This window comes from Protopterus annectens, chromosome 16.part0 (assembly GCF_019279795.1).
Source record: "Protopterus annectens isolate FY-2018-M chromosome 16.part0, PAN1.0, whole genome shotgun sequence".
Classification (NCBI taxonomy): Eukaryota; Metazoa; Chordata; order Ceratodontiformes; family Protopteridae; genus Protopterus; species Protopterus annectens.
Window position 1 is genome coordinate 173,548,146 of NC_056750.1, and position 26,586 is coordinate 173,574,731.

At 41.5% G+C, this 26,586-nt stretch overlaps 1 protein-coding gene across 1 annotated transcript in view; it reads right to left on the reverse strand.

The window, feature by feature from the left end:
* Positions 1-212: 212 nt before the first annotated feature.
* The window catches only part of LOC122790548, a 253,233-nt gene continuing 226,859 nt past the window's right edge, over positions 213-26,586 (reverse strand). The window contains exons 11-12 of the mRNA XM_044058096.1: positions 10,489-10,617; positions 213-259 (exon numbers count right to left, since the gene is read on the reverse strand). Of these exons, the coding sequence (XP_043914031.1) occupies positions 213-259; positions 10,489-10,617 (176 nt within the window). The remainder of the gene's footprint in view (positions 260-10,488; positions 10,618-26,586) is intronic.

Sequence of the window (26,586 nt, forward strand, 5' to 3'; positions counted from 1 at the left end):
ATTTGCGAACTACTGTTATTTATTGCGCTGAGTTGGGAATCAAAGCGTGCTGAAAGTCTATCAACTCTGTTGGTTAAAGCCAGAATAAGGGCCGTAAGGTTAACGTCATCGTCGTTGGAAGGTTTTCTAGTTACAGTCCTTGAAGAAGAAAGAATTACTTCCTCGTCCTCGCTCTGCTCGTTGGATGCCATAAACAAACTAAGCAAACCAAGTCAAACACAAGCCACGTCAACAAGAAAGGAGTCCAACGAAACACGAACTGAGGACAAGAGGAGTTTATTCACAAATAATTGTTAAGCGCTTTTCGTTGTTCACAATGTGAGCAACTTCTTCAGACAATTGAATAAAAAAACAATTAACAATATATACTCTCTTCAATACAGACTCACGTGTTAGCTACATCAATTAAGATTTAAAGTGGTGGACTGTGTTTAAAATTAGTTCGTTGAGAACACTGTATAAAACCTATTTTTTTAAAAGGTATATATATATAAATGTAAAAGTACATTTAAAGTGTACTTTAAAAGTGTATGTATACAACAATAGAAGCAACCCTTCCAAGGAAACAACGCATATGAGAAATATGTATATAGCATATAGCCTATATAAACTAAGTAAGCTATAAGCCCAGTAAACTAAATCAGTAAAATATGTCAGCTCACAACACACAAGAAACCTACTAGCTATTTATGTATATAACTGTAATCACAAAGATGCATTTAAACAAGTGTCATTATAAAAACTAAAGTTGTAAATACAAAAGGGAACATACCTCTTGTTTAATATAAAACATGTCATATTGGCTTAAAACTAGTTGTTAAATGTTGTTTTATTATTAATAATAATGCTAAAGGCCACTAAGGTAGTGTTCAAAAAACAGAGTCACAGGGATTTAATAAAGTCTAAAGGTAGTTGTTGGTGTTAAATTGACTACATATTATTGTGTGTATTTTTTGCTTGATTATATTAAATCATATTATATTACACTGTGTCATTGTACCACTGTTATAATTATATTATTTCATTTTATGTTATTTTATTTTATTTTATATTATATATTTTTTATATTGTGTTAAATTGATTTTATTATATTTTGCTTTATTTTATTTTATTTTAATATGTCCTATTCTTTATTAATTGTAAAATATATATTATTAGGAAAGAAGGAGAATGTGTTCTACACAGAATTGAATTAATTATTTTCTGTTTAAACTTCTTAATTTTAATAGACAACTGATATTACAGTGGTCGTTCAAGCCTGGATAGACAAATGCGTTGGTACGCCACTGCCAACATAATTCTCTTTCTTCTAATAATAAATTGTAAGGGCCACCTCTGATGTTAGTCTGAATCTGGTCTAGTGCCATAAATTTAAAGTTGTGGCCTGGCTTTGCTAGAATATGTTTTGCCAGTGCATTGTCTATTTTGTTATTCTGTATGGCATATGTATGTTCGTATACCCTATCTTTTAAGTGTCTCTCAGTTTTTCCGATGTAGAAAGCTGTACAAATTGTACAGGAAGCTACATACACTATGAGTTTTGAATAACAATTCATTTTGTATTTTACTTGATATTTTGTATTGTTGATTACTATCTGTTCTCCACAGTTCATGTGTTTGCACATACTACAGTTTTCACATATAGTCATACCTCTCTTCCTACTAAAGTTTTTTATTGTTGAGTTGTTACACTCTAGAATACTTTTCAGATTATTCCCTCTTCTATACACTGTCATAGGCACTTTAAACAATTTATGAGAAATACTTCTATCCTGCTGAATAAGATTCCAATTTTTAAATAATAATTTTTTAATATTGTCACTATCTGAGTTAAATGTGGTTATGAAACTAAGCTTAAACACATTGTTAGGTTCTATTGTGTTCTCCGGGGCATTTACTTCTTGAATCAAACTGGAGTCATTTACCGTAACATTATGGTCAATTCCCCTATTAACAGACTGGTTCAAAATGGGTAGTATAAAGCCATAAGTTCTTTTATACCTCACTTCCTGAACTATCTCATCAACAAATTCACTAGGATAGCTTCTTTCACAAAAGAAATTTGTAAGAAGGTCACATTCAGTCTCGAAATCACTCATATAAGTAGTCATACGAGCTGCTCGAATTAGTTGACCTTTAACAATAGTTAAAGATCGTTGGACTCCTTTCTTGTTGACGTGGCTTGTGTTTGACTTGGTTTGCATCTGTACAAATCAGTTTGATGTACACATGACATACAGTTTTAATACATTTGTAACACAAGCATCTTGTATAAATCAGTTTGATATTCACAAATGACATATAATTATTTACAAAATTCCAGCTAGGTGTGCTGGCAGTGCCTTCTACCTTCACACCTCTCCCCCACTTCAAAGACTCAAGCTAGTTTTTCAAGTGCCCCTCATGAAAAGTCTTGAGAGGAATGCATCCATCTGGGAATACAATATACCATACCCTGTCTTGAGATTCCATCTGCCTTTGCACTGCTGAACACCATTACAGTGTTGCACTGTCATATCATATTCCTGCAACCCTAGGCTCAACCATAGTAACTGGAGATTTTGCTGGTTGGCTCCCTGTAGCCATAGATCCCCCTCAGACTCCTCCTGCTTCCTACTGCAAATGCTCAGCACAAGGATCTCTCTATCATGGTAAGGCTTATTCATGTTAACATGGTACAATTTGTGCCCCTGCCTCCTGCCTAGCGGTTCTACCATGTATTTACCATCACTGACCTTCCTTACCACCTTGAAGGGTCCCTCCCAAGCTACCTGCAGTTTATTGTGTCTGAAAGGAATGAGAACCAACACCTGCTGCCCCACAGCATACTCTCCAGCTCCAGCATTCCTGTCATACCAAACCTTTATCTGCCATTGGGCTCCTTCCAGGTTCTCCTTGGCCAAGTCCATGAGTTCCTTGAGCCTTTTACTGAGGTTTAGGACATAAGCCACAATGGACTCTTTGTGGGATTCACAGTCACCCTCTCACTCATCATGAATCAAATCTAGAGGTCCCCTCGCCCTATGCCCCTAGAGCAAATCAAGGGTGGAAAACTTATGAATTCCTGGGGTACTTCTCTGTAAGCAAAGTACAGATGGGGAAAAATATTTGTCCCACTCTCTCTTAAACTGGTCTGCAAATGCCCATAGCATGGTCTTTAGTGTAGAGTTTAACCTCTCCACAACACCATTTGTCTGGGATGGTAGGGCGTAGTACTTAGGTGCTGCACCCCACAGTGCTTTCACAGAAAAGCCAGCAGGTCTGACATGAAACTGGCACCTCTGTCAGTCAGTATTTCTCTTGGGAAACATACCCTGCTGAAAATCTCTAACAATGCATTTGCCACCTTTTCTGCCTCAGTGGAGGACAGGGCCACTGCCTTAGGGTATCTGGCAGTATAATTTACTACCACTAGGATATGCGTCTTCCCTGTGGAACTTGGGTTACTCAAACGCCACATAATATCCATAGCTACCCTCTGATATGGCTCTTCAATCAGAGGCAAAGGCACCAAAGGAACTTTGACCTTGTCTTCTGTCTTGCCTACTTTTTTGGCACTGCTCACAGGTCCTGCAGTACCCTGTTGCATCCCTTGCAATCCCAGACCAATAAAGGTTCTGCATAATACATCTCTTGGTACACTTTGTGCCCATTAGACCTGCAAAGAGAATGTCATGGACTATGGCTAGAAGTGCCAGATGGTAGGATCTGGACACTACCAACTGCTGTATTCTCCACTCTCTAGCCCTCCATCAGAAGTCCATTCTCTATACAGTAGCCCTTTGTTTCAGTATACGGAATCCCCTTTTACTTGAGAATCAGGTGGCTCTCTAGCTACCTCCCTCAAGCCCTGTAATGTAGGGTCTGAGAGCTGAACCTGTCTCAACTCTCTCTTTGTGACCCTTCCCAGCTCCCCTTCCACAGGCAGTCTGGTATCCTCTGACAGCGGTGCTTCACTGTCAGCCTGAGTACTACTACTCACCTCTGCCCTTGCAGTCACTCTGTCCAAGGGAACATCAGTACCTATCAGCAGCTGTGGCTCACCTTCAGTGTCACTGCTACAGGGTAGCTCCCTCCTTGACGTAGCCACCTCGCCAGTTCTGGCTTCAAGTGTGCAGTCTGTCTGGGTTCCCCCACGCTACCAGACCCACATGTCGGTCTCCAAGTCTGACTGCATGTAAATGAATCCACACCAGGCACTGCATTATCAAAATCATTCCCTATCAGGACATCTGCAGGGATATCCTCAAACACACCTACTTGCTTGCTTCCTTTTCCACCCTCCCAGTCAAGTGAACCCTACCTATTTGGAATGGGGTACCTCCTAAAGCTCTGACTGGAGTAGACTGCCCAAACAAGTAGTGCAGGCTTCACAATAGTTAGTCAGAGGCTGTGTCATTCTTAGCACTGACCTGTTTCCCATCCAAGACAGGATATATCCTCTTGTGGTAGTTTGTTGCACTTCTTGTCTCCAGACAGCTTACCACAGGCATTCTGTTATTCCCACTTGCTGACTCCCCAACCTTTTATTCCCCACCTTACCTCCATGGACATCTATATGCTACATGGCCCCACTGGTTACATTTACAACATTTAAACCCTAATCCTGGCCATGTACCTTAACTAGTGGCTTCCCCTGTTAATGGTGGACTCTGCTGGGGTGGCTTAGGCTGCCCACCATGGGCTCCTTTATATCCATGTGCAGGACTGGGTATCCCTTTCCTGTGCAGTGATGTCCTGCTTGCTAAGTAGAGATCCCCTTTTTTCCCACAGCTCATTTGTGGTGTTGCATTCCCTATCAACCAACTAGATTCTCATGTCCTCAGGCAGTGCTAAGGACTTGTTCCCTCACTAAAAGGTCTGCCATCTTTTCAGAAGTGGTGACTTGACACCCACTCACCCACCTATGAAAATAAATGCTTAACTCAGCAATATAATCACACACACTTTCATCTGCATTACGTCTATGCTCACAATTTTTTTTCTACAAGTTTCAGGTGTTAACTTAAAACACTCTGATAAACATTTCTTTATTTTGTTATAGTCTAAACAATGAATATCAGACAATTAAGAAACAGCAGTTACAGCTTTACCATGTGGTAAGGGGGTCAGGAACCATAACCAGAGCCCTTGATCAACATTATACTGTTTACATACCCTTTCAAACATCTGAATAAAACTGGCAAAATTATCACGCTCCGGAAAATTGTGAAAGAAATGTACTGACCTTTATTGCTTCTGCGGTTCAGTTATTCCCTTCCCCATTACCTCCATGACCCTGGCAAAGAGTCAGCATCTCCCTCTTATGTTGCCTCTGCCTCTCATTTTCTTCAGCTTCCAGATGCCATAGTCTCTGCTGATTCTGCTTCTACCTCCAAATGCCACAGTCTCTCCAAATGTTTGGACTCCAGTTCAAGTCTCTCTAACTCCAGATGGATTTTCAAGTTCTCTGAAGAAAAATTGAACTGTCCTGTTTCTGAGAGCTGTACATCCCCATTGCCATTCTGGCTGTCTTGCTGACTGCTGGTCTGTGATGCAGCTGTGATTAAGGCTGCAATCATTTCCCCTTTAGTCAGGTTGGCATGCTCCAGTCCTTTGACTTGGCACATCTCAGCCAACTGGTTCCTTGTCAACTTGCTATAATCTTCTGCTGACATCCCTACCTGCTCTCCCTGACTACGCTAACAAAAAATAAAACTACTGTGATATGAAACGCTGAATGTTCATGTGGCTGCTTGTGAGAACAAACACCGTCTTTAGTGACAAATGCTTAGTGGCTACAGAAGTTCAATATCCACACCACTGCTCACCAATATGTGATGTGGTGATACCACCACTGCCACCAATATGACACACCCCTCCTCTGGGCCAGTAATCAAGGATCCTCAATTCTTACCACTGGCAAACGTGGAGGGATGTTCACTGGGAGGATAGCAGATACACAGACAGTATCTCCAGATTCAGCTCTCTGCATCAAGTACAATCAAGCACAATTTCCCTTAAGCGCACACAGGGAACACAGTCATTATGGGGCTGGTTCCTCTCTCTTTTTCCAGATTCCCAATAAGACTCACCACTGGCACAGCTATAGAGTTGAGATCTCAGCTGAGTGTTGAAAACAAGATGTCCAGCACCCTCTTTGTCAAACCAGTGCTTTGTGTCCCTGCCTAAGTAGCTGACATATACACTCTGAGATTTGATTTACCCATACACACCTGGTAAAGGCTGTTCTAGGTTTACTAGCTATGCCCTCTTCTGCCCACACTATAAGGTAGTTATGACTGCCACCAGACACTCCTGCCCACAACTTTAAGGCTCTTCCAAGGGTACTCAATATACTGAGTGAAATTAATATTAATACAAATGATAGTTTGATCAAGAGCACAGCTATTAGTTGTGGCCCACACAGTATCACAAAACAAATATGCAAATACCCTCCAACCTTAAATATTTCTGCACAGATCAGCCACAATGAATGGTTTAAATATATTTAATAATACATAAAAAAGTAAGACAACACTAAATATCTCTTCACAGTGACATCAGGGTTGAAAATCACAGAAATATTTAAAATAACATTGAAGGACAGACTCAAACAAATAAATAAAAACAATATCTAAACTAAGCTTCACTATATTCCTGACTGAATCTAAGAGAATAACTATTACGTACTTACTTAATAGAGCAAAGCAGATGATGTGGTGAATGGCCCTTCTTGTTGTCAGGCCCAAGACAGAATACAGGATGCTCAGTCTCACTAAAAGTCTTCCCAAAATAATGTCTAAAATATTGCTTCTGGGATAGCTTGCAGAATTACATCACTTCTGGTCATCTGACTTCCAGTTACCATGCAAACCCCCATTGCTGGAATCAGGCAGGATTTAGCACCTACCTGTAAAAATACACACACACACACACAAGGGCTTTTGCTTAGATCTGAGCAGGTGATGGATGTCATAAAACAATTTCATATCTCCACGCTTCCAGAGTAGTAATTAGTTCACCCCAAAGACAATACAGAAAGCTTCTTAGTACAGACTTTCTGTCTCTGGCTGCATTGAAACCTGTGAGATAGCATTTTTATGGCCAAGCTCGTAAAGTGATTTAATTTCAGATATATTATATAGTTTGCTGGACTGAGGTTAACCTCCTGTCTGCCAGTTTTCTCTGTTAAAACATATACATTTAAACAGTTACAGTAGTGCATGTACATTTCTGTCCTCTGCAGTACGACACACTGTGGATACATTTTAAACATAAGCACTTTACAAATACCTTTTCAACACAAACATCTGTACAAATTAGTTTGATATAATCATAACATACAGTTCTAATACATTTGTAACACAAACATCTTGTATAAATCGGTTTGACATTCACAAATGACCTATAAGTGTTTACGAAATTCCAGCTAGCTGTGCTGGCAGTACCTCCAATCGTCACACTGGCAACTGTAGCAGTTACCATGACTCACATATCTGGAACACCTCCCAACTGTACCAGATGTTCACTAGGGGGATATCCCACAGGGGCATTTAATGGGGGATGCAGGCTATGCACTGGAACCATGGCTGATGACACCTATCAAATATACACAAACAACCACAGAAGAACACCATAATGAAGCACATGCTCAAACTAGAAATATCATAGAGGGTGTGTTTGTGCTGCTGAAGTCACAGTTCTGGTGCCTTGATGTATCTAGGGGAGCCCTGCAGTACAGTCCACAGACATGTACAGACATATTCACATCATGATCCTGAGAAAACAGTCTCAGCAGGATCAGTAAGGGGAAGAGGCACACATCAGACCACCAATCTCAAAGTCACCCCAGCCACAGGCAGATGAGGAGTCACACAGGGAACCACCAGCTGCTATGAGTGTAGGCAGATGTAGGCGTGCTCAGTATGCCCTTGCATTGACTAAGAGATAACACATAGCACACTCATTTACCACCTAAGGGCCTAAAACCTTCCTCCTACTCACATACATATACTAACATTGATGTCAGGCGACTCATACAACTTTTACCTCCCCATGTATTGGCTGTCTATGGCTTGCATCAGAGTCAGCCCTGAACTAAAACTGTGTCAACTGCTGCATTTAGAAGGTAAGTCCTGAATCTGGAGTGTATTGTTTAATAATATCACTGTGTGGCATATCCTTGTATTTCATTACTTTGTCTGGTAAACTAGTAAAAGGTGGGAGATCTGTATATAATTTACTGTAACATCTGGCAGAAGAGACTTATTTGACTTATATGTGTCCATTACTAAGTAGCAGGCCTCAGGCATCAAAGATTCACACAGGCACACCTCTCAAAAGTACTGATGATCACTGCATGCCTTCAGTTTAGCACCACACACTTATACTGGACAATTATTGCAGAGAAAAGTTAGAAAGTAATGATACACATTGCAGTTTCTGACTTCACAACCCTCAAGATCATTCACTATAAAGTAGGGAAATTTTGATGCTATCAACTGTTTAACTTTCCAAGGCCACTATAAGTCACAGGTACAATTACCAGTTCAACACCACAAATGCAGATATACTAAGCACTAAATTAGCTATGCACCCTGACCATGAGACACAATGCTTCTTTATCCCTGAATCCACAAGACAGAAAACAGGAATACGGTACAGTTATCGTCACTTGCACAGGGTGTCATGTGGGGGAAGCAGGACGCCTAGGCTGACACAAAAGGTTGGTGAGTGTGTGTGAGTAAGAAAGAGAAGGCAGACATCTGGATAAACCAACAAATGGCCAGTGAGACAAAATGAGTAACTGTTGTGTGTGTCTGTAGGGGTCCTCCAGGTGAAATTGGTGTGTGTGTGTTTTTGCATGAACACAGCCAAGCTCTGTGCTGCCTCTATGTCTTGGTATGTTGGACAAGTGTCAGCCATGTAAGTTAGAGGTGGCAGTTCATTGTTGTCATCCCTGACCATGAGAACTGGCTTTGCCAGGAGTTGCACTGGAATAGCCACGCTCATGGTCAGATGTAGTGCTGCTAGCTGAACATGACTGATGTCTGCTGGATGAGCTCCCTTCACAGGGATGCCCAGGACCATGATCCCATGGCCTGCTATGTCTGGGTGTGGACAGAACACTCACTCACAGAGCAGTGGAAGTTCTGCCGGTATTAGAGGGTGATCAGGCATGGCCACAACAGCTGACAGCAGATGATGTGGCTGTCCTATGCCCATGATGATGCTGTTCCCCTCCCACCAGATATTTCATCACAGACACTGCTCATTCCAACATGTCATTCATCTGATCCAGTGAATCAGCAACACAGTGGAGGCAGTCGCACATATCAGACATCCACAATTCTGAGCATTTTTCTGGAGCACCCATGGGAACATGCCTGTGCCTCCATGACAGCCCTAAACATACGTTACATGACAAGGGAAGAGACACCTGCAACAAGTGAAGGGACAGCAAGCCCCCCTCCGAGCACCCCTAGCAATCCTCCTGCATGGCACCTTCCCCACACTTTGGCTACAGCTAGACTCAACAGCATTGAAGCTGCATTAGCCACATTTCCATGATCAATGTCCTTTCCCTCCATATATCCAACATCTGTGGGCTCACTCAACTGGGTAGGCATAGGCCTACTGGCTGTGTCCAATGGAAATACAGGACATGACTGTATGTCAAACTCGGTGTCAGATTCAACCTTTGCACCCCTGACTGTGCCTCAGTTTGGCCACCATACCATCATCATCAGAGTCTGCTGATACACTGACATCAGGTGGCACAGGGCCCACACTCCCACTGTCATGATCACATGTGATAAAAAGCAAGAAACACAGGATTTAATTTATACTTGCACTACTACAGTGCAAAATATGTTAACAAACTAACAGTGCTGCCATTATTACAGACAGTACAGCAATACACACAACAGGCCTGAGATCAAAATCACACATGCCAATATTTTTTTTACATTGCTCAGCAGTACTGACATAAAAATGTTTGCTTTACCATCTGCAGATGAGATACTCTTCTGTAGTCTAGACTGCCCTGGAAGATGTTAGGCAAGAGGTAAGGGCAACACTCCCCCTCAAAAAAAAAAAAAAAAAGACACGGAACACAGAATTAACTTACTGATTTCAGTTATTTTACTATACAACAGTATTCAACTGTTCAGATACCAAAGCCTAACTAGAAGCTCCTCAAGGGACATGCTTGCTGTCTCTGCAACTGCTGCTCTGACATCCAGGGCATGCTGTACTGCACTGTCCTGGGCGCTGTCTGGATTTCTGATATTGGCCAGGAATTCATTATTGGGTTTAATGGTGGTTCCCTAGCTGGCCCTCCCCTGTTAACCATCTCGCCATGGCCCACTGTCACTGATTTCTTCTGTGCAGATGTGATCATGTCAGTGGCCCTGTGGCACACCTGCTCATATGTCCTACCATGGCCACCCATGGCATTGACATCATCTACTATATGTGGCCATATTTGCATCCTTTGTGCCATACCTTCCCGTCCTCTTTCCAGCAGAAAAGCACCATGTTGCCTAAAGCCATCCACAATCACCCAGTTCTCGGCACCCGTGAAGGGGGGGTCTTCATGGATTGACATGCCTGGGAGGCATACTTGTAGGTGTCCTAAAAGACAACAAAAGGTTAATACACAAGTATCACATAACTACAAAATAACTGTTTCTAGATAAAACAGAAAAGGTAGTCAAGTTGGTATTACCCACTGGAGAAACATAAAGCAGTCTAGAGATGTGAAATACTAACAAGGAGAGTACCAAGAGCAACATATCATTGTTTGTGCTATAACAGTAACTCACCTTTGCTCTCCCAAAAGAACAGTCCATCCGTGTTTGTGGCATAGCAGTAACTCAGCTTTGCACCCCCCAAAAAAACAATAGTTCAACCTTGTTTGTGCTATAACAGTAATTCACCTTTGTCACCTCACAAAAAAACAGTCAATCCTTGTTTGTGCCATAACAGTAACTCACATTTGCTTCCCTCACCCACAAAAGAACAATCTATCCTTGTTTGTGCCATAATAGTAACTCACCTTTCCTCCCCCACCCACATAAGAACAGTCTACCCTTGTTTGTATCAAAACAGTAACTCAACTTTGCTCCCTCCCCCAAAAAAGAACAGGAAAATGACATATTTTCCTAACAAACCATTTCTGAAATGCTAAAAGTGCTGTCAACAGAACAGTCCCTTAAATGTTTGTACATATTTATCACAACACATTCAATTTTCATGCATTGGCAATCATGTATATATACTTCTGAAATGGCTTGGCAAACATGTCCATGCCATCAGTAGACATCTAACTAATGCAAACATATAAAAGTGTAAAATCCTTTGCTTCAGATTTTTCTTAAATGCATTCCAGCATAAGCAGTATGTAGCTGAACAAATGGAAGCATACCTTCTGAAGTTCAACACTCCTCTGTGCAGATATGTCCCAAAGTAATAGCGTATTTTCACTCTTCTCCACATAAACAAGTCTCCTCAGCATCGGTTTGCCTAGCTACATGGTTGCCTTTTTATATGGTGTAGATTCAGGGCTGTCAGCATGGTGAAAATGCAAATGAGGTGTGAACTCATTAGCATTGCTGAATCCCCAAAAAACGAATCCGTGTAGGGATGTAAACATAGTACAGCCACTCCCTCAGTGTTTGGTTTTAATGGATTGCAACTGTGACTGATTAGTGGTTGGGGGAAGGAAAACACAACAGCACCGCAGGCTGCCTTACATCCACTGAGTTATTCAGGTTAGATCTACAGTGTTAGATGTAAGGTTGGAAATATAAGTAAGCAGCACACACGTCTCAGGCTGTGTCCCTTCACATCCAAACTGCCCTTAATTTTTTGCCAACTGCACATATTACTTCCACTTAATATCCTCACACATTTTAAGGCCCATGATATAGAATGCCTTACACAATGCATGCCTCAGATTACTACTCAGATAAATGAAGAATGGCCAACAAACACAGAAATGTAAGACAGAGCTGTATATTTGCAAGCAATAATCATGACAGGTTGTGTGATCACTAGGTGCACTACATCTAAAACTGCTAAATGTACAAATAATACTTGTATGTTTTGATATCACTGTAGATACTGTTGCAGTTTGTTGTGTGCATATTGAGTTGGGTTCCTTGTTGCATAGCTGTTTGTGTGGCAAAGAGGGATAGGGCTCACATTCTGTGTTTTGAAACTGCATTGGAGTGAGTTCAAATCCAGACATATGTACTAATATCTAATGTGTACTAACATTTTCTAGTCTGTATGTCATAGGCTGATTTTCATCATTTCTAATACCTCTCCCTTTTCTTTCTTTTTTTACTGGTCAGTGTTTGCGCAATGCACCACTTACAGCAAGCATGGGAGATGGAGACAAATAAAAGTCTGGTTTGGGTGTGCTTATCTCATTTGCAAGAAGCACGGCACTGTGAAAACTGGACAATTGGCCAGACAGGGCCTACACAGCTAAAAACAGAAACTGGATGCATTCAATTAACACAACTGGGCATGGTGATAAATGAAGTTGTGCTGCGGGTAACAGTGATACCTTATGAATGAGTAATAAAACTGGGAATGTCATGTAACTAGTCCTGTGGCAGCAGTTGCTAAGCATAAGGCTGGACAGCAAATGGTCCTGGGTTCTAGTACAGGCTGTGTTACCTTTGCTTTACTGTTGTGACATTACAGTTTATAGCAATGAACTGCAACACAGACAAGTGTTTTCTTACCCTGTTTGTGGCAACAAGTGTAAATGTAGGATTGCCATACACATGGCCCTGGGTTAGTATATAACCTACTCAATATACTTTTACTATTGTTCCTCTTTCCATTATAGTCATTCTCACTTATAACACTTGAAATGCTGTAGCTGTTATTAATTATATGTACTGAGGGCTGAGGGACTAGTACTGTGTCAGTTATGTATTTATTTATCTATGTATTATCACATTTATTCTCCAATGTACTACTGTGGGTATACTGTGTATTATATTCCTGTACGTATATTTCTGCTATCTGCACTGCCATGGCTTTCACATTTGTCTAACACATATAGACAACTGCCTGTATATCTAATAACCTTGAATATGCTTTGCTTGCTACTGTTCTGCTCGTACCATTGCACAAACACAGTGCTCGGAGGTGTGCACTGCCGAGCACCATGTTTGTGCAATGGTAAGCGGAGTGCAACAGTTTCAAACAGTGTGCACACTCCAAGTAAACATAATAACTGGAATTGGCAGGAAAGCATCAATCTCCATTGCTCTCGATATGTGGTAGACTTGGCAGGCATTTGTGGGGAAGGTTTCAGGTTTAGGGCACAGAGATGGGTTGTCCAGGAGTCCAAGATTTTTACTGGTCTCTTAGTTAAAAACCATAGTGCCAGGCTTCTGCAGGAGGACTATTCTGGCTCCCAGTATAAGTTGGAAGCAACCAGTGCCACTGGTAACCTCTGCTCTGGTGAACAAAGTAGGCATCATTACAATGTCCTCCAGAGGAGGAACAGGGAGACCCTTGACCTCTGAATTGGAGAATTTAGGATTGCAGTCATCCCACACATGTGTAAGTATCAACTACAAGGAGTACTTGTAAGACTTAAAAGTGGAATATAGGCAGGACTGGCATTCAAAATGGTATTCTGTTTTTTTTTTTTACAGTTGCACGCGATTGTGAGGTAAATGTCCGAATACATGGGGCTAGACTGGTGAGGATGAGGGAAGCATGTGGTATGTATGCAGCAGAATAGTAGTGTTATTCTAGCATTAAAAGGTAAAGACAGCTTTTTTGGTATTTTTATAGAGTTGTATCAAACTGAGCATGCACATCTTAACTGTAAAAGCAAGTATGCATGCATTAGTCTGTAGCACAAACCAAGAGTACAATATTACACTATAGTCAGAGGTTGTGGGTTGAAATACAACACTTCCCAACTATACAATACTGTTTCTTCTGCAATTTATATTAAAATCAAATTAAAACCTCAGTGCTAGTGGCACTAATGCCCTGCTGTAAACTGTAATCTGTATAACTGGAACACACATACTGTCTTGTGTGTGTGTCTGAAGCTCTGCACTAGTTGTTAAACTGCTCTGAAATTCCTTTAAGTGTTAATTAGCTTGGGGGGTTTTCTGATAACTTTAAAACCTGTGTTGGTTACATCTCTGGTAATCATTTTAAGTAGAGTTGCTGCTACTGAGATTTGTCTGCATACATCAACTGGACATAAGCTGATTTAAGTATATTTCCTTCATTTTATTGTGGTTGTTATAACTTGGGGACTGATTTCTCAGATCTAGCTCTGTTGAAACTGTCTTGTGTGTGTGTCTGAAGCTCTGCACTAGTTGTTAAACTGCTCTGAAATTCCTTTAAGTGTTAATTAGCTTGGGGGGTTTTCTGATAACTTTAAAACCTGTGTTGGTTACATCTCTGGTAATCATTTTAAGTAGAGTTGCTGCTACTGAGATTTGTCTGCATACATCAACTGGACATAAGCTGATTTAAGTATATTTCCTTCATTTTATTGTGGTTGTTATAACTTGGGGACTGATTTCTCAGATCTAGCTCTGTTGAAACTGTCTTGTGTGTGTGTCTGAAGCTCTGCACTAGTTGTTAAACTGCTCTGAAATTCCTTTAAGTGTTAATTAGCTTGGGGGTTTTCTGATAACTTTAAAACCTGTGTTGGTTACATCTCTGGTAATCATTTTAAGTAGAGTTGCTGCTACTGAGATTTGTCTGCATACATCAACTGGACATAAGCTGATTTAAGTATATTTCCTTCATTTTATTGTGGTTGTTATAACTTGGGGACTGATTTCTCAGATCTAGCTCTGTTGAAACTGTCTTGTGTGTGTGTCTGAAGCTCTGCACTAGTTGTTAAACTGCTCTGAAATTCCTTTAAGTGTTAATTAGCTTGGGGGTTTTCTGATAACTTTAAAACCTGTGTTGGTTACATCTCTGGTAATCATTTTAAGTAGAGTTGCTGCTACTGAGATTTGTCTGCATACATCAACTGGACATAAGCTGATTTAAGTATATTTCCTTCATTTTATTGTGGTTGTTATAACTTGGGGACTGATTTCTCAGATCTAGCTCTGTTGAAACTGTCTTGTGTGTGTGTCTGAAGCTCTGCACTAGTTGTTAAACTGCTCTGAAATTCCTTTAAGTGTTAATTAGCTTGGGGGTTTTCTGATAACTTTAAAACCTGTGTTGGTTACATCTCTGGTAATCATTTTAAGTAGAGTTGCTGCTACTGAGATTTGTCTGCATACATCAACTGGACATAAGCTGATTTAAGTATATTTCCTTCATTTTATTGTGGTTGTTATAACTTGGGGACTGATTTCTCAGATCTAGCTCTGTTGAAACTGTCTTGTGTGTGTGTCTGAAGCTCTGCACTAGTTGTTAAACTGCTCTGAAATTCCTTTAAGTGTTAATTAGCTTGGGGGTTTTCTGATAACTTTAAAACCTGTGTTGGTTACATCTCTGGTAATCATTTTAAGTAGAGTTGCTGCTACTGAGATTTGTCTGCATACATCAACTGGACATAAGCTGATTTAAGTATATTTCCTTCATTTTATTGTGGTTGTTATAACTTGGGGACTGATTTCTCAGATCTAGCTCTGTTGAAACTGTCTTGTGTGTGTGTCTGAAGCTCTGCACTAGTTGTTAAACTGCTCTGAAATTCCTTTAAGTGTTAATTAGCTTGGGGTTTTCTGATAACTTTAAAACCTGTGTTGGTTACATCTCTGGTAATCATTTTAAGTAGAGTTGCTGCTACTGAGATTTGTCTGCATACATCAACTGGACATAAGCTGATTTAAGTATATTTCCTTCATTTTATTGTGGTTGTTATAACTTGGGGACTGATTTCTCAGATCTAGCTCTGTTGAAACTGTCTTGTGTGTGTGTCTGAAGCTCTGCACTAGTTGTTAAACTGCTCTGAAATTCCTTTAAGTGTTAATTAGCTTGGGGGTTTTCTGATAACTTTAAAACCTGTGTTGGTTACATCTCTGGTAATCATTTTAAGTAGAGTTGCTGCTACTGAGATTTGTCTGCATACATCAACTGGACATAAGCTGATTTAAGTATATTTCCTTCATTTTATTGTGGTTGTTATAACTTGGGGACTGATTTCTCAGATCTAGCTCTGTTGAAACTGTCTTGTGTGTGTGTCTGAAGCTCTGCACTAGTTGTTAAACTGCTCTGAAATTCCTTTAAGTGTTAATTAGCTTGGGGGTTTTCTGATAACTTTAAAACCTGTGTTGGTTACATCTCTGGTAATCATTTTAAGTAGAGTTGCTGCTACTGAGATTTGTCTGCATACATCAACTGGACATAAGCTGATTTAAGTATATTTCCTTCATTTTATTGTGGTTGTTATAACTTGGGGACTGATTTCTCAGATCTAGCTCTGTTGAAACTGTCTTGTGTGTGTGTCTGAAGCTCTGCACTAGTTGTTAAACTGCTCTGAAATTCCTTTAAGTGTTAATTAGCTTGGGGGTTTTCTGATAACTTTAAAACCTGTGTTGGTTACATCTCTGGTAATCATTTTAAGTAGAGTTGCTGCTACTGAGATTTGTCTGCATACATCAACTGGACATAAGCTGATTTAAGTATATTTCCTTCATTTTATTGTGGTTGTTATAACTTGGGGACTGATTTCTCAGATCTAGCTCTGTTGAAACTGTCTTGTGTGTGTGTCTGAAGCTCTGCACTAGTTGTTAAACTGCTCTGAAATTCCTTTAAGTGTTAATTAGCTTGGGGGTTTTCTGATAACTTTAAAACCTGTGTTGGTTACATCTCTGGTAATCATTTTAAGTAGAGTTGCTGCTACTGAGATTTGTCTGCATACATCAACTGGACATAAGCTGATTTAAGTATATTTCCTTCATTTTATTGTGGTTGTTATAACTTGGGGACTGATTTCTCAGATCTAGCTCTGTTGAAACTGTCTTGTGTGTGTGTCTGAAGCTCTGCACTAGTTGTTAAACTGCTCTGAAATTCCTTTAAGTGTTAATTAGCTTGGGGGTTTTCTGATAACTTTAAAACCTGTGTTGGTTACATCTCTGGTAATCATTTTAAGTAGAGTTGCTGCTACTGAGATTTGTCTGCATACATCAACTGGACATAAGCTGATTTAAGTATATTTCCTTCATTTTATTGTGGTTGTTATAACTTGGGGACTGATTTCTCAGATCTAGCTCTGTTGAAACTGTCTTCCCACCCCCTCCCTGTTCTTGGATGTAGTTTAAATTTGGTGGCTTTTGCAGTGGCCGCCCCACTGTAGATTTGATCTAGGACACTCCCCCAGTCCCTTCTCTTTACCGCATTCTCTCTAATAAACCCTTTCTGCACTTGCTTTTAGTCCTTTTTAATTTAATTACATTTTTTCATACTGTGTGTGGACTAATATTGCTACATACTCAAGTGTGCCAGCTTGCACTGCATGTGAATTGTTTTTATAGCATTTACTGTCTGTTTTTTTTCCTTGTCGCTGTAAAAAAAAAAAAAAAAAATTCTCTTGTTTTCCTGCCTTACTGAACTAGAGTAGTCCAGTTTCAGAGTTGCTGATCCCTGGGCTTTGTTTTTAGTTCCTGTTACTGATCCATTGCCTTATTAGGAAGGAGGGAAGTTTCTTTGCTTACCAGTGGGAGTGGGAAGCACTGAGCGGCCTTTTTGTCCGATTTGGTGAAGTTTCAGCCAGAAACTAGTAGTCCATTGGTCGTTTTGGGCCAGTTCTAGCTCCTTTCAGCCCCTGCTATAAAACACGCTAAACACGCGTTTTCCAGCTTGTACCAACTCAGCACAGATCCTCGTGGTGGCCTGCAGAGTGATCCAAGCAGCAGAGAGCTAAAAGAGTGACTTTCTACCAGATATAAGTATTTTTTGTGGCTTTTCCACTGTTATTAAGCTAGCGACTGCATTTCGCCTGTTTTACTGCTACTTTAAGTGATTTCTGCATTTTACACTGTTTATTGCACTTTAAGTTACTAATTGTTGCAAATTGTTTCTGTAGGCTACACACTAAAGTGTGCTAGCCGATTTACAGCATTTATAGCATTTACTGTCTGTTTTTTTCCTTGTCTCTGTAATAAAACAAAAAAAATCTCTTGTTTTCCCCGCCTTACTGAACTAGAGTAGTCCAGTTTCAGAGTTGCTGATCCCTGGGCTTTGTTTTTAGTTCCTGTTACTGATCCATTGCCTTATTAGGGAGAAGGGAAGTTTCTTTGCTTACCAGTGGGAGTGGGAAGCACTGAGCAGCCTTTCTGTCCGATTTGGTGAAGTTTCAGCCAGAAACTAGTAGTCCATTGGTCGTTTTGGGCCAATTCCTAGCTCCTTTCAGCCCCCTGCTATAAAACACGCTAAACACGCGTTTTCCAGCTTGTACCAACTCAGCACAGATCCTCGTGGTGGCCTGCAGAGTGATCCAAGCAGCAGAGAGCTAAAAGAGTGACTTTCTACCAGATATAAGTATTTTTGTGGCTTTCCCACTGTTATTAAGCTAGCGACTGCATTTCGCCTGTTTTACTGCTACTTTAAGTGATTTCTGCATTTTACACTGTTTATTGCACTTTAAGTTACTAATTGTTGCAAATTGTTTCTGTAGGCTACACACTAAAGTGCTAGCCGATTTACAGCATTTATAGCATTTACTGTCTGTTTTATTTCCTTGTCTCTGTAATAAAACAAAAAAATCTCTTGTTTTCCCGCCTTACTGAACTAGAGTAGTCCAGTTTCAGAGTTGCTGATCCCTGGGCTTTGTTTTTAGTTCCTGTTACTGATCCATTGCCTTATTAGGGAGGAGGGAAGTTTCTTTGCTTACCAGTGGGAGTGGGAAGCACTGAGCAGCCTTTCTGTCCGATTTGGTGAAGTTTCAGCCGGAAACTAGTAGTCCATTGGTCGTTTTGGGCCAATTCCTAGCTCCTTTCAGCCCCCTGCTATAAAACACGCTAAACAAGTGTTTTTCCAGCTTGTACCAACTCAGCACAGATCCTCGTGGTGGCCTGCAGAGTGATCCAAGCAGCAGAGAGCTAAAAGAGTGACTTTCTACCAGATATAAGTATTTTTGTGGCTTTCCCACTATTATTAAGCTAGCGACTGCATTTCGCCTGTTTTACTGCTACTTTAAGTGATTTCTGCATTTTACACTTTTTATTGCACTTTAAGTTACTAATTGTTGCAAATTGTTTCTGTAGGCTACACACTAAAGTGCGCTAGCCGATTTACAGCATTTATAGCATTTACTGTCTGTTTTTTTCCTTGTCTCTGTAATAAAACAAAAATCTCTTGTTTTCCGCCTTACTGAACTAGAGTAGTCCAGTTTCAGAGTTGCTGATCCCTGGGCTTTGTTTTAGTTCCTGTTACTGATCCATTGCCTTATTAGGGAGGAGGGAAGTTTCTTTGCTTACCAGTGGGAGTGGGAAGCACTGAGCAGCCTTTCTGTCCGATTTGGTGAAGTTTCAGCCAGAAACTAGTAGTCCATTGGTCGTTTTGGGCCAATTCCTAGCTCCTTTCAGCCCCTGCTATAAAACACGCTAAACACGCGTTTTTCCAGCTTGTACCAACTCAGCACAGATCCTCGTGGTGGCCTGCAGAGTGATCCAAGCAGCAGAGAGCTAAAAGAGTGACTTTCTACCAGATATAAGTATTTTTGTGGCTTTCCCACTGTTATTTAAGCTAGCGACTGCATTTCGCCTGTTTTACTGCTACTTTAAGTGATTTCTGCATTTTACACTGTTTATTGCACTTTAAGTTACTAATTGTTGCAAATTGTTTCTGTAGGCTACACACTAAAGTGCTAGCCGATTTACAGCATTTATAGCATTTACTGTCTGTTTTTTCCTTGTCTCTGTAATAAAACAAAAAAAATCTCTTGTTTTCCTGCCTTACTGAACTAGAGTAGTCCAGTTTCAGAGTTGCTGATCCCTGGGCTTTGTTTTTAGTTCCTGTTACTGATTCATTGCCTTATTAGGGAGGAGGGAAGTTTCTTTGCTTACCAGTGGGAGTGGGAAGCACTGAGCAGCCTTTCTGTCCGATTTGGTGAAGTTTCAGCCAGAAACTAGTAGTCCATTGGTTGTTTTGGGCCAATTCTAGCTCCTTTCAGCCCCCTGCTATAAAACACGCTAAACACGCGTTTTCCAGCTTGTACCAACTCAGCACAGATCCTCGTGGTGGCCTACAGAGTGATCCAAGCAGCAGAGAGCTAAAAGAGTGACTTTCTACCAGATATAAGTATTTTTGTGGCTTTCCCACTGTTATTTAAGCTAGCAACTGCATTTCGCCTGTTTTATTGCTACTTTAAGTGATTTCTGCATTTTACACTGTTTATTGCACTTTAAGTTACTAATTGTTGCAAATTGTTTCTGTAGGCTACACACTAAAGTGCGCTAGCCGAGTTACACCAATTACTGTCTGATTTTTCCTTGTCTCTGTAATAATACAAAAACAATCTCTTGTTTTCCAGCCTTACTGAACTAGAGTAGTCCAGTTTCAGAGTTGCTGATCGCTGGGCTTTGTTTTTAGTTCCTGTTACTGATCCATTGCCTTATTAGGAAGGAGGGAAGTTTCTTTGCTTACCAGTGGGAGTGGGAAGCACTGAGCGCCTTTTGTCTGATTTGGTGAAGTTTCAGCCAGAAACTAGTAGTCCATTGGTCATTTTGGGCCAATTCCTAGCTCCCTTCAGCCCCTGCTATAAAACACGCTAAAGCGCCTTGATTTAGCTGGAGTTACCACTGTTGCACACAAGAGCAGCGGCAGTTAAACAAGGTTAAACTATTTGGGCCATCTAAATTCCACTCTTCCAATTTTCCCTTGAAACTACCTTCCTCGAGCTGTACTGCTGATCTAACCAGCATATCCTATAACTGAAAAGTTCATCTCTACTTGATTCCCAAGTAGACTATTCTCTATCTGTAAAGCCTAGCACTTACTCCTACAGTACTTGCACCTTGATAAAGCACTCTTATTATAGATAGTACCCCACCAGCCTAAAACCCACTTCCCGAGTCCTTTGAAAGTCTCTTTATCTACTACTTCTAGTATGTCGAGGATCAGTTGCTAGTGTCCTCTCCAGCTCAACTGGTGAACCTGGGAATATTGAGGCAATGTTACAACTGCCTCATGTACACAGACAATCCTCTCCTTCTCCCACAAAACACAAATACATGCGAGAGATGCAACTATACGGCCAAACTGGAGGCTGAGCTCTCTCAACATAGGACTGGCAAGACCAGACAGGAGGAGAAGGTAACCACACACAATACATACCCAGTCACACATGGTACCATCACAACTTCAAATCATACACATACTCACACAAAGACATACTCGGAGGCTCTGATCAAAATTTACCAAAACAGCAGAGGCCACCAAAGCAGACACCCAAACAACTACCACCTCACGACCCAACACATGCAACACATAGACCACACAGTCAGAGTGTCAAACAGTCACAGCCCTTAAGGCCAAACAAAATGCCAGACACACTTGTCATTGGTGATTCCATAGTCAGACACACTGACGTCCCGCTCACCAGACTGAGTAAAGAGAAGGTCACAGTAAGCTGCCTGTCAGGCGCTAGAATCCGCCACATAACGCAAGCACTCAGGTCTCTCAACAGCAGGTACAAGTACGACTCAGTCATTGTCCACGCTGGTGTCAACGACCTGAGACGTACCTCCTTGGACTACATGAAAGGGACATCGAGGAGCTCTCTGATTATGTAGCCCAGGCAGGTATGACCCTGACCTTGAGCAGTATCCTACCTTCACCTAGAATGATGCCACAATACAGTGATAAGATGATCAGCTTTAATAATTGGCTTAAATTCTGGTGTCATTCAAAGGGGATCCAATGTCTGTCTGCCTGGGATGACATGCTGGACAAGCCACGCTGCTTCGCAAGGACGGCTTGCACCTGTCACCCTGGGCTTCCGGATATTGGCAAAGGCTCTTGCCACCCCATAGTGCCTTTTTAGGCAAGGCTCAAATTCTAAACCTACCACCCTAGAACACCAAAAAGGAAAAAAACTAAGGGTAATGCTGCTCAATGCCAGAAGTCTCAATCTCAAGATGCACGCACTCGAGGCCCTTCTCAATATGGAGAACATCGATGTCTGTGCTGTGACAGAAACCTGGTTCAAGGCTCCTGAGAGCACCCCAGCACTAACAGGTTTCACCTCATATCATGCGTTCCGCCCCAAAATCCGGACAACACCAAGAAAGGAGGGTGTCCATATTCATAAAGGACACCCACACCTCAAGGTTGGTGGCAACGCATGATGCATCGGAGACCATCCAGGTGCAATTAACCATAGGCAAGACTGCTCTGCAATTTGTAGCATGTTACAGGCCACCCTCTCAAACTCAGGAACCTCACATGGCCTTCCTGAAAACATTGGAGGGATAAATGTATCTCCAAACACCATCATACTAGGTGACTTTAACTACCCTAATATAGACTGGGAACACTACTCAAGCCCGAACACTCTAACCCAAAGATTCCTGGAGTTCATAAACTCAAATGCCATGGAACAACTAGTCACCATCCCCACAAGAGGAAAAAACATACTTGATCTCATCATCACGAACATGGGATCAAAATGTTCAACACCAGAAGTATACCCCTCACTGGTGAGATCAGATCATAAACTAATCTCGCTGGAGGTCCTCATCCCGCCCCACCTGAAACAAAAAAGACCACAGTGAAAAACTTCTCAAAAGCCGATTTCACACTTCTAAAAACTAGTGTGGTCTCCTTTAAGGCCCCTGAGCCAGTGGTAAACATTACACAAACCGCTGAATCACTTACAAATGCCTTCTACCAGCACCTACAGGACTGCATGGATCAGGCAATCCCAAACAAAACTAAGACTCTCTGTACCAAAGGCAAGCATCCAGTCTGGTGGACCCCAGCCATAAACAAGCTCTACAACAAAAGGAGGAAGCTACTACAAGATAGAGCAAAATCCTTGAAAGGTAAGACACCTTTGATCATTATAAGTAAAAACTAAGAGCTCTCATAAAATCATCCAAGGCAAATTTTGAGAGAAAAATCGCCAAGGACTCTAAAGAGAATCATAAGGCCTTCTTTAGCTATGTTAGAAACCTAGGAGGAAACTCCCAGATATGCTCAGAATTAGTTCAAAATGATGTGAAAATTACTGAACCTACACACATTGCCAACATACTGGCTGACAGGTTCAGTGCAAACTTCTCCCCTCCCCAAAAGGAGAGATATCTATTCCAGAGGATTGTAGCCCCCAAACATCTCCAACGCCCAGGTGAGAACTGCCCTCACTAAGGCAAAAATACAGCATCCATGGGACGGATGGTGTCCCGGCTGTGTGCTTCATGAACTCAATGAGGAATTAAACCCACAGTTAGGACAGCTGTTTAATCTTAGCCTCACCTCAGGATACGTACCCAAGGAGTGGCGCCGGCGACTGTGGTCCCACTTCATAAGGGCGGTGCCTCCACAGACCCTGGAAATTACCGCCCCATTAGCTTGACAAGCCTTATCTGCAAAGCCATGGAGAGGATCATAATGGAACTCATAAATAAAGACATAGGGAACTTGCAGACTTTGGATCCAACTCAGTTTGGCTTTGTCAAAGGCAGATCCTGCCTCTTAAACTTGGTTGACTTTTTCGAGACAGTCACCAAGGCCATTGATGAGGGAAAGGCAGTCCATACAGCCTACCTCGACCTGGCAAAGGCCTTCGACACAATACCCCACTCAGGTATCATCGAAAAACTCATCAGCTTGAATGTAAACCCATACATCACAAGATGGGTTGCAAACTGGCTAAGTGACAGAACCCACAGGGTCAGAGTTGCTGGAGCCATGTCAGACTCAAAGCCTGTCACAAGTGGTGTCCCACAGGGCTCAGTCCTGGGTCCACTCTTGTTCGGCATCTACTTTTCTGAAGTACAAGCAAACACAGGAGGGTTATGGCTGACAAAGTTTGCAGATGACTGCAAACTGGGCCATAGTTGAAAACACATCTGACACAGATATCCTCCAGAAGGGCCTCACAGAAATGGATAACTGGTGCCAGAGCCATGGCCTGAAGTTAAACGCCAAAAATGCATAGTCATACCCTTTGGGAAAAACAAGGCTACCCCTAGCTACCATATAGGTGGCAATCCACTGAGCACAGAAAAAGTCATCAGAGATCTGGGGACCCAGGTTGACAGTAGCCTTCGTTTGACACTCATGTTGCTAAAGTAGTTAGGAAAACCTTCTATATCACCCACCTGATCATGAAGGGATTCACATCTAGATCAAGGGAGGTCATCGTCCCCTGTACTCATCACTTATTAGACCTATGATTGAGTACAATGCCCGTTCGAATGTATCTGACCAGACACCTGCTGCAGCTTGAAAGGCCCCAAAAGTTCCTCACCAAAAGGATAAAGGGTCTCAAAAATATGTCTTATGCTGCCCGACTGAAAGAACTCCAGCTCTATTCAGTCTCATACCGCTTGCTCAGAGGTGACCTGTGCCTGACATATAAGGCCATGTCAAACCCAGATTTGATGAATATGCTTCACCTCAAAAATCTAGATCCCTCAGAACCACAAGGCGGGAGACTTAAACCTTGACACGGTTATAAATAGAATGTGCTGGAGGGACAGATTCATCACCCAGAGACTCCCTATGCTGTGGAACAAAATCCCGGTACATGTGAGGCAGAGCACCTCTCTGGTCTTGTTCAAGAGGAATCTTGACCAATGGATGGGAGATTGCAGATATACCCCAGGGATTACTTCAGCGTCACTGCTTGACAGAGGCACAGCAAAATGATAGGCATAGTTTTTATTCAAACTAAAGGGGTGGCGAAAGCCACATAACTATGGGCTAGGCTTATAAATGCCCTTGGGCGGATAGCCTAGTATGAACCTATGAACCTATGAACCTATGAACCTATATCAAGGAGTACTTGCTGCAGTCTGTAGTATAATGTGCATATGTTAGGAGCTGGTAGTCTTAAATGTAAACATTATATGTTAGGAGTCAGTATTTTTAAAAGTAAAAGTTAAGATAATAGACTCAATTAACTGTATCAATGCATTGTATGTCACATCTTACCTCTTTTTTTTCTCTCATCCCAACTCTTATACACTTATCTTCTCTTATTTTATTTTTTTATTTTATTGCTCCCTCAGCTAGTCCTGCCCTGGAGGCTGGTCCAGTGGTATCTTCTGGAAGCAGTGGTGGAGGTGGTGACTTTATCATCTGCTATGGATTGCCAGGAATGGTGCATATGTTTGGCCACTGCACTGTTGCTGCACACCTACATCCGCTTGCAGAGGTTGCTCTCCCTCATTTTATGTAATACCAGGAGGAGGAGATGGAGACATCAGGCACTCCAGCAAATGGAAGAGTGAGGTGACAGTGATAATAGTTCTGTGGGTGAGAACTCGATTCTTACTGTCAACCCAGCTTGATGACTATGGATTTGGGATGTCCCCATCCTCACCCCAATCATGGTGTCTCCCAACCTTTTCTGTCTTGTCCTGTCTGTCTGCAGTTGCTTCCTAACCTACCTAAGTTACCTCACCCAGACATTTCTACATCCCTTCCCCAACATCCCAACATTCTTCTCTCTCTCTCTAAAAAAAGGGAAAAAATCATCCTATACACAGCTCTCCATTTCACAAGTGTGTCTTCTTGACACACTTGATTTGGACCAATTAGCTATACAACATGATGTGCTGTGGTCACCCTTCTCTCTGAAGGTGACAGTCCAAATTCAGTTAATATTTTTCAGATATGTTCCCTTTACACTGTTAAAGAAATGGATAGCTATAATTCTTTCCAACCTCCATCCTGCACATCCCTGCCCTGTTTCCCTTTGTTCTTTCCCCTGCTTGCTCCACATTTCACCACTGTTCTATGTTTTCTTTAATGCATTACTGCAGGATGTTGCACATCATGCACTAATGCCCAGCAATGGCAATATGAAAAAACTTAAAAGTATTACCTACAGCTGTATTCAAATCCAGTATCATCTGGCCACAAAAAAAGAATGCATCACTGCATTAACATATGCTACCACAGAGTCAGTTAAGTGGCACATGTATTCCAGAGACTCAGTACTTACTGTCAGACTTTGTTCTTCTCTTGCTTGCTCCCCATTTCACCACTTTCCTATCTACCCCATTTTAACACCTTTAATCTGGTCAAAAATAGAATCACACACAACACAGATAAGTAACAGGAAAAACAATGGATCCCTTCACTTTCTGGACCAATGAGCAGCGAGGGTGAGTGGTGGAAAAATGCTGCTGTTACCGCTGCACAATGTCACTTAAACCCACTGCACTATGCCAACGCACAGCAACACATCTCCTATAAACAATTCATGTCATTGCATTATCACTTTGTAATGAAAAGATTTTAAAGTATTAGATACACCTGTAATTGAACCCAGTATCATCTGGGCCAAAAAAGGAATGTATCAATGCATTAACTCATGCTGCCACAGAGTCAGTTAAGCAGCAGGTGTATTTCACAGACTCAATACTAACTGTCAGGCTTTGCCAATGCAGCTCCTGTTTGTGTACTAATTAC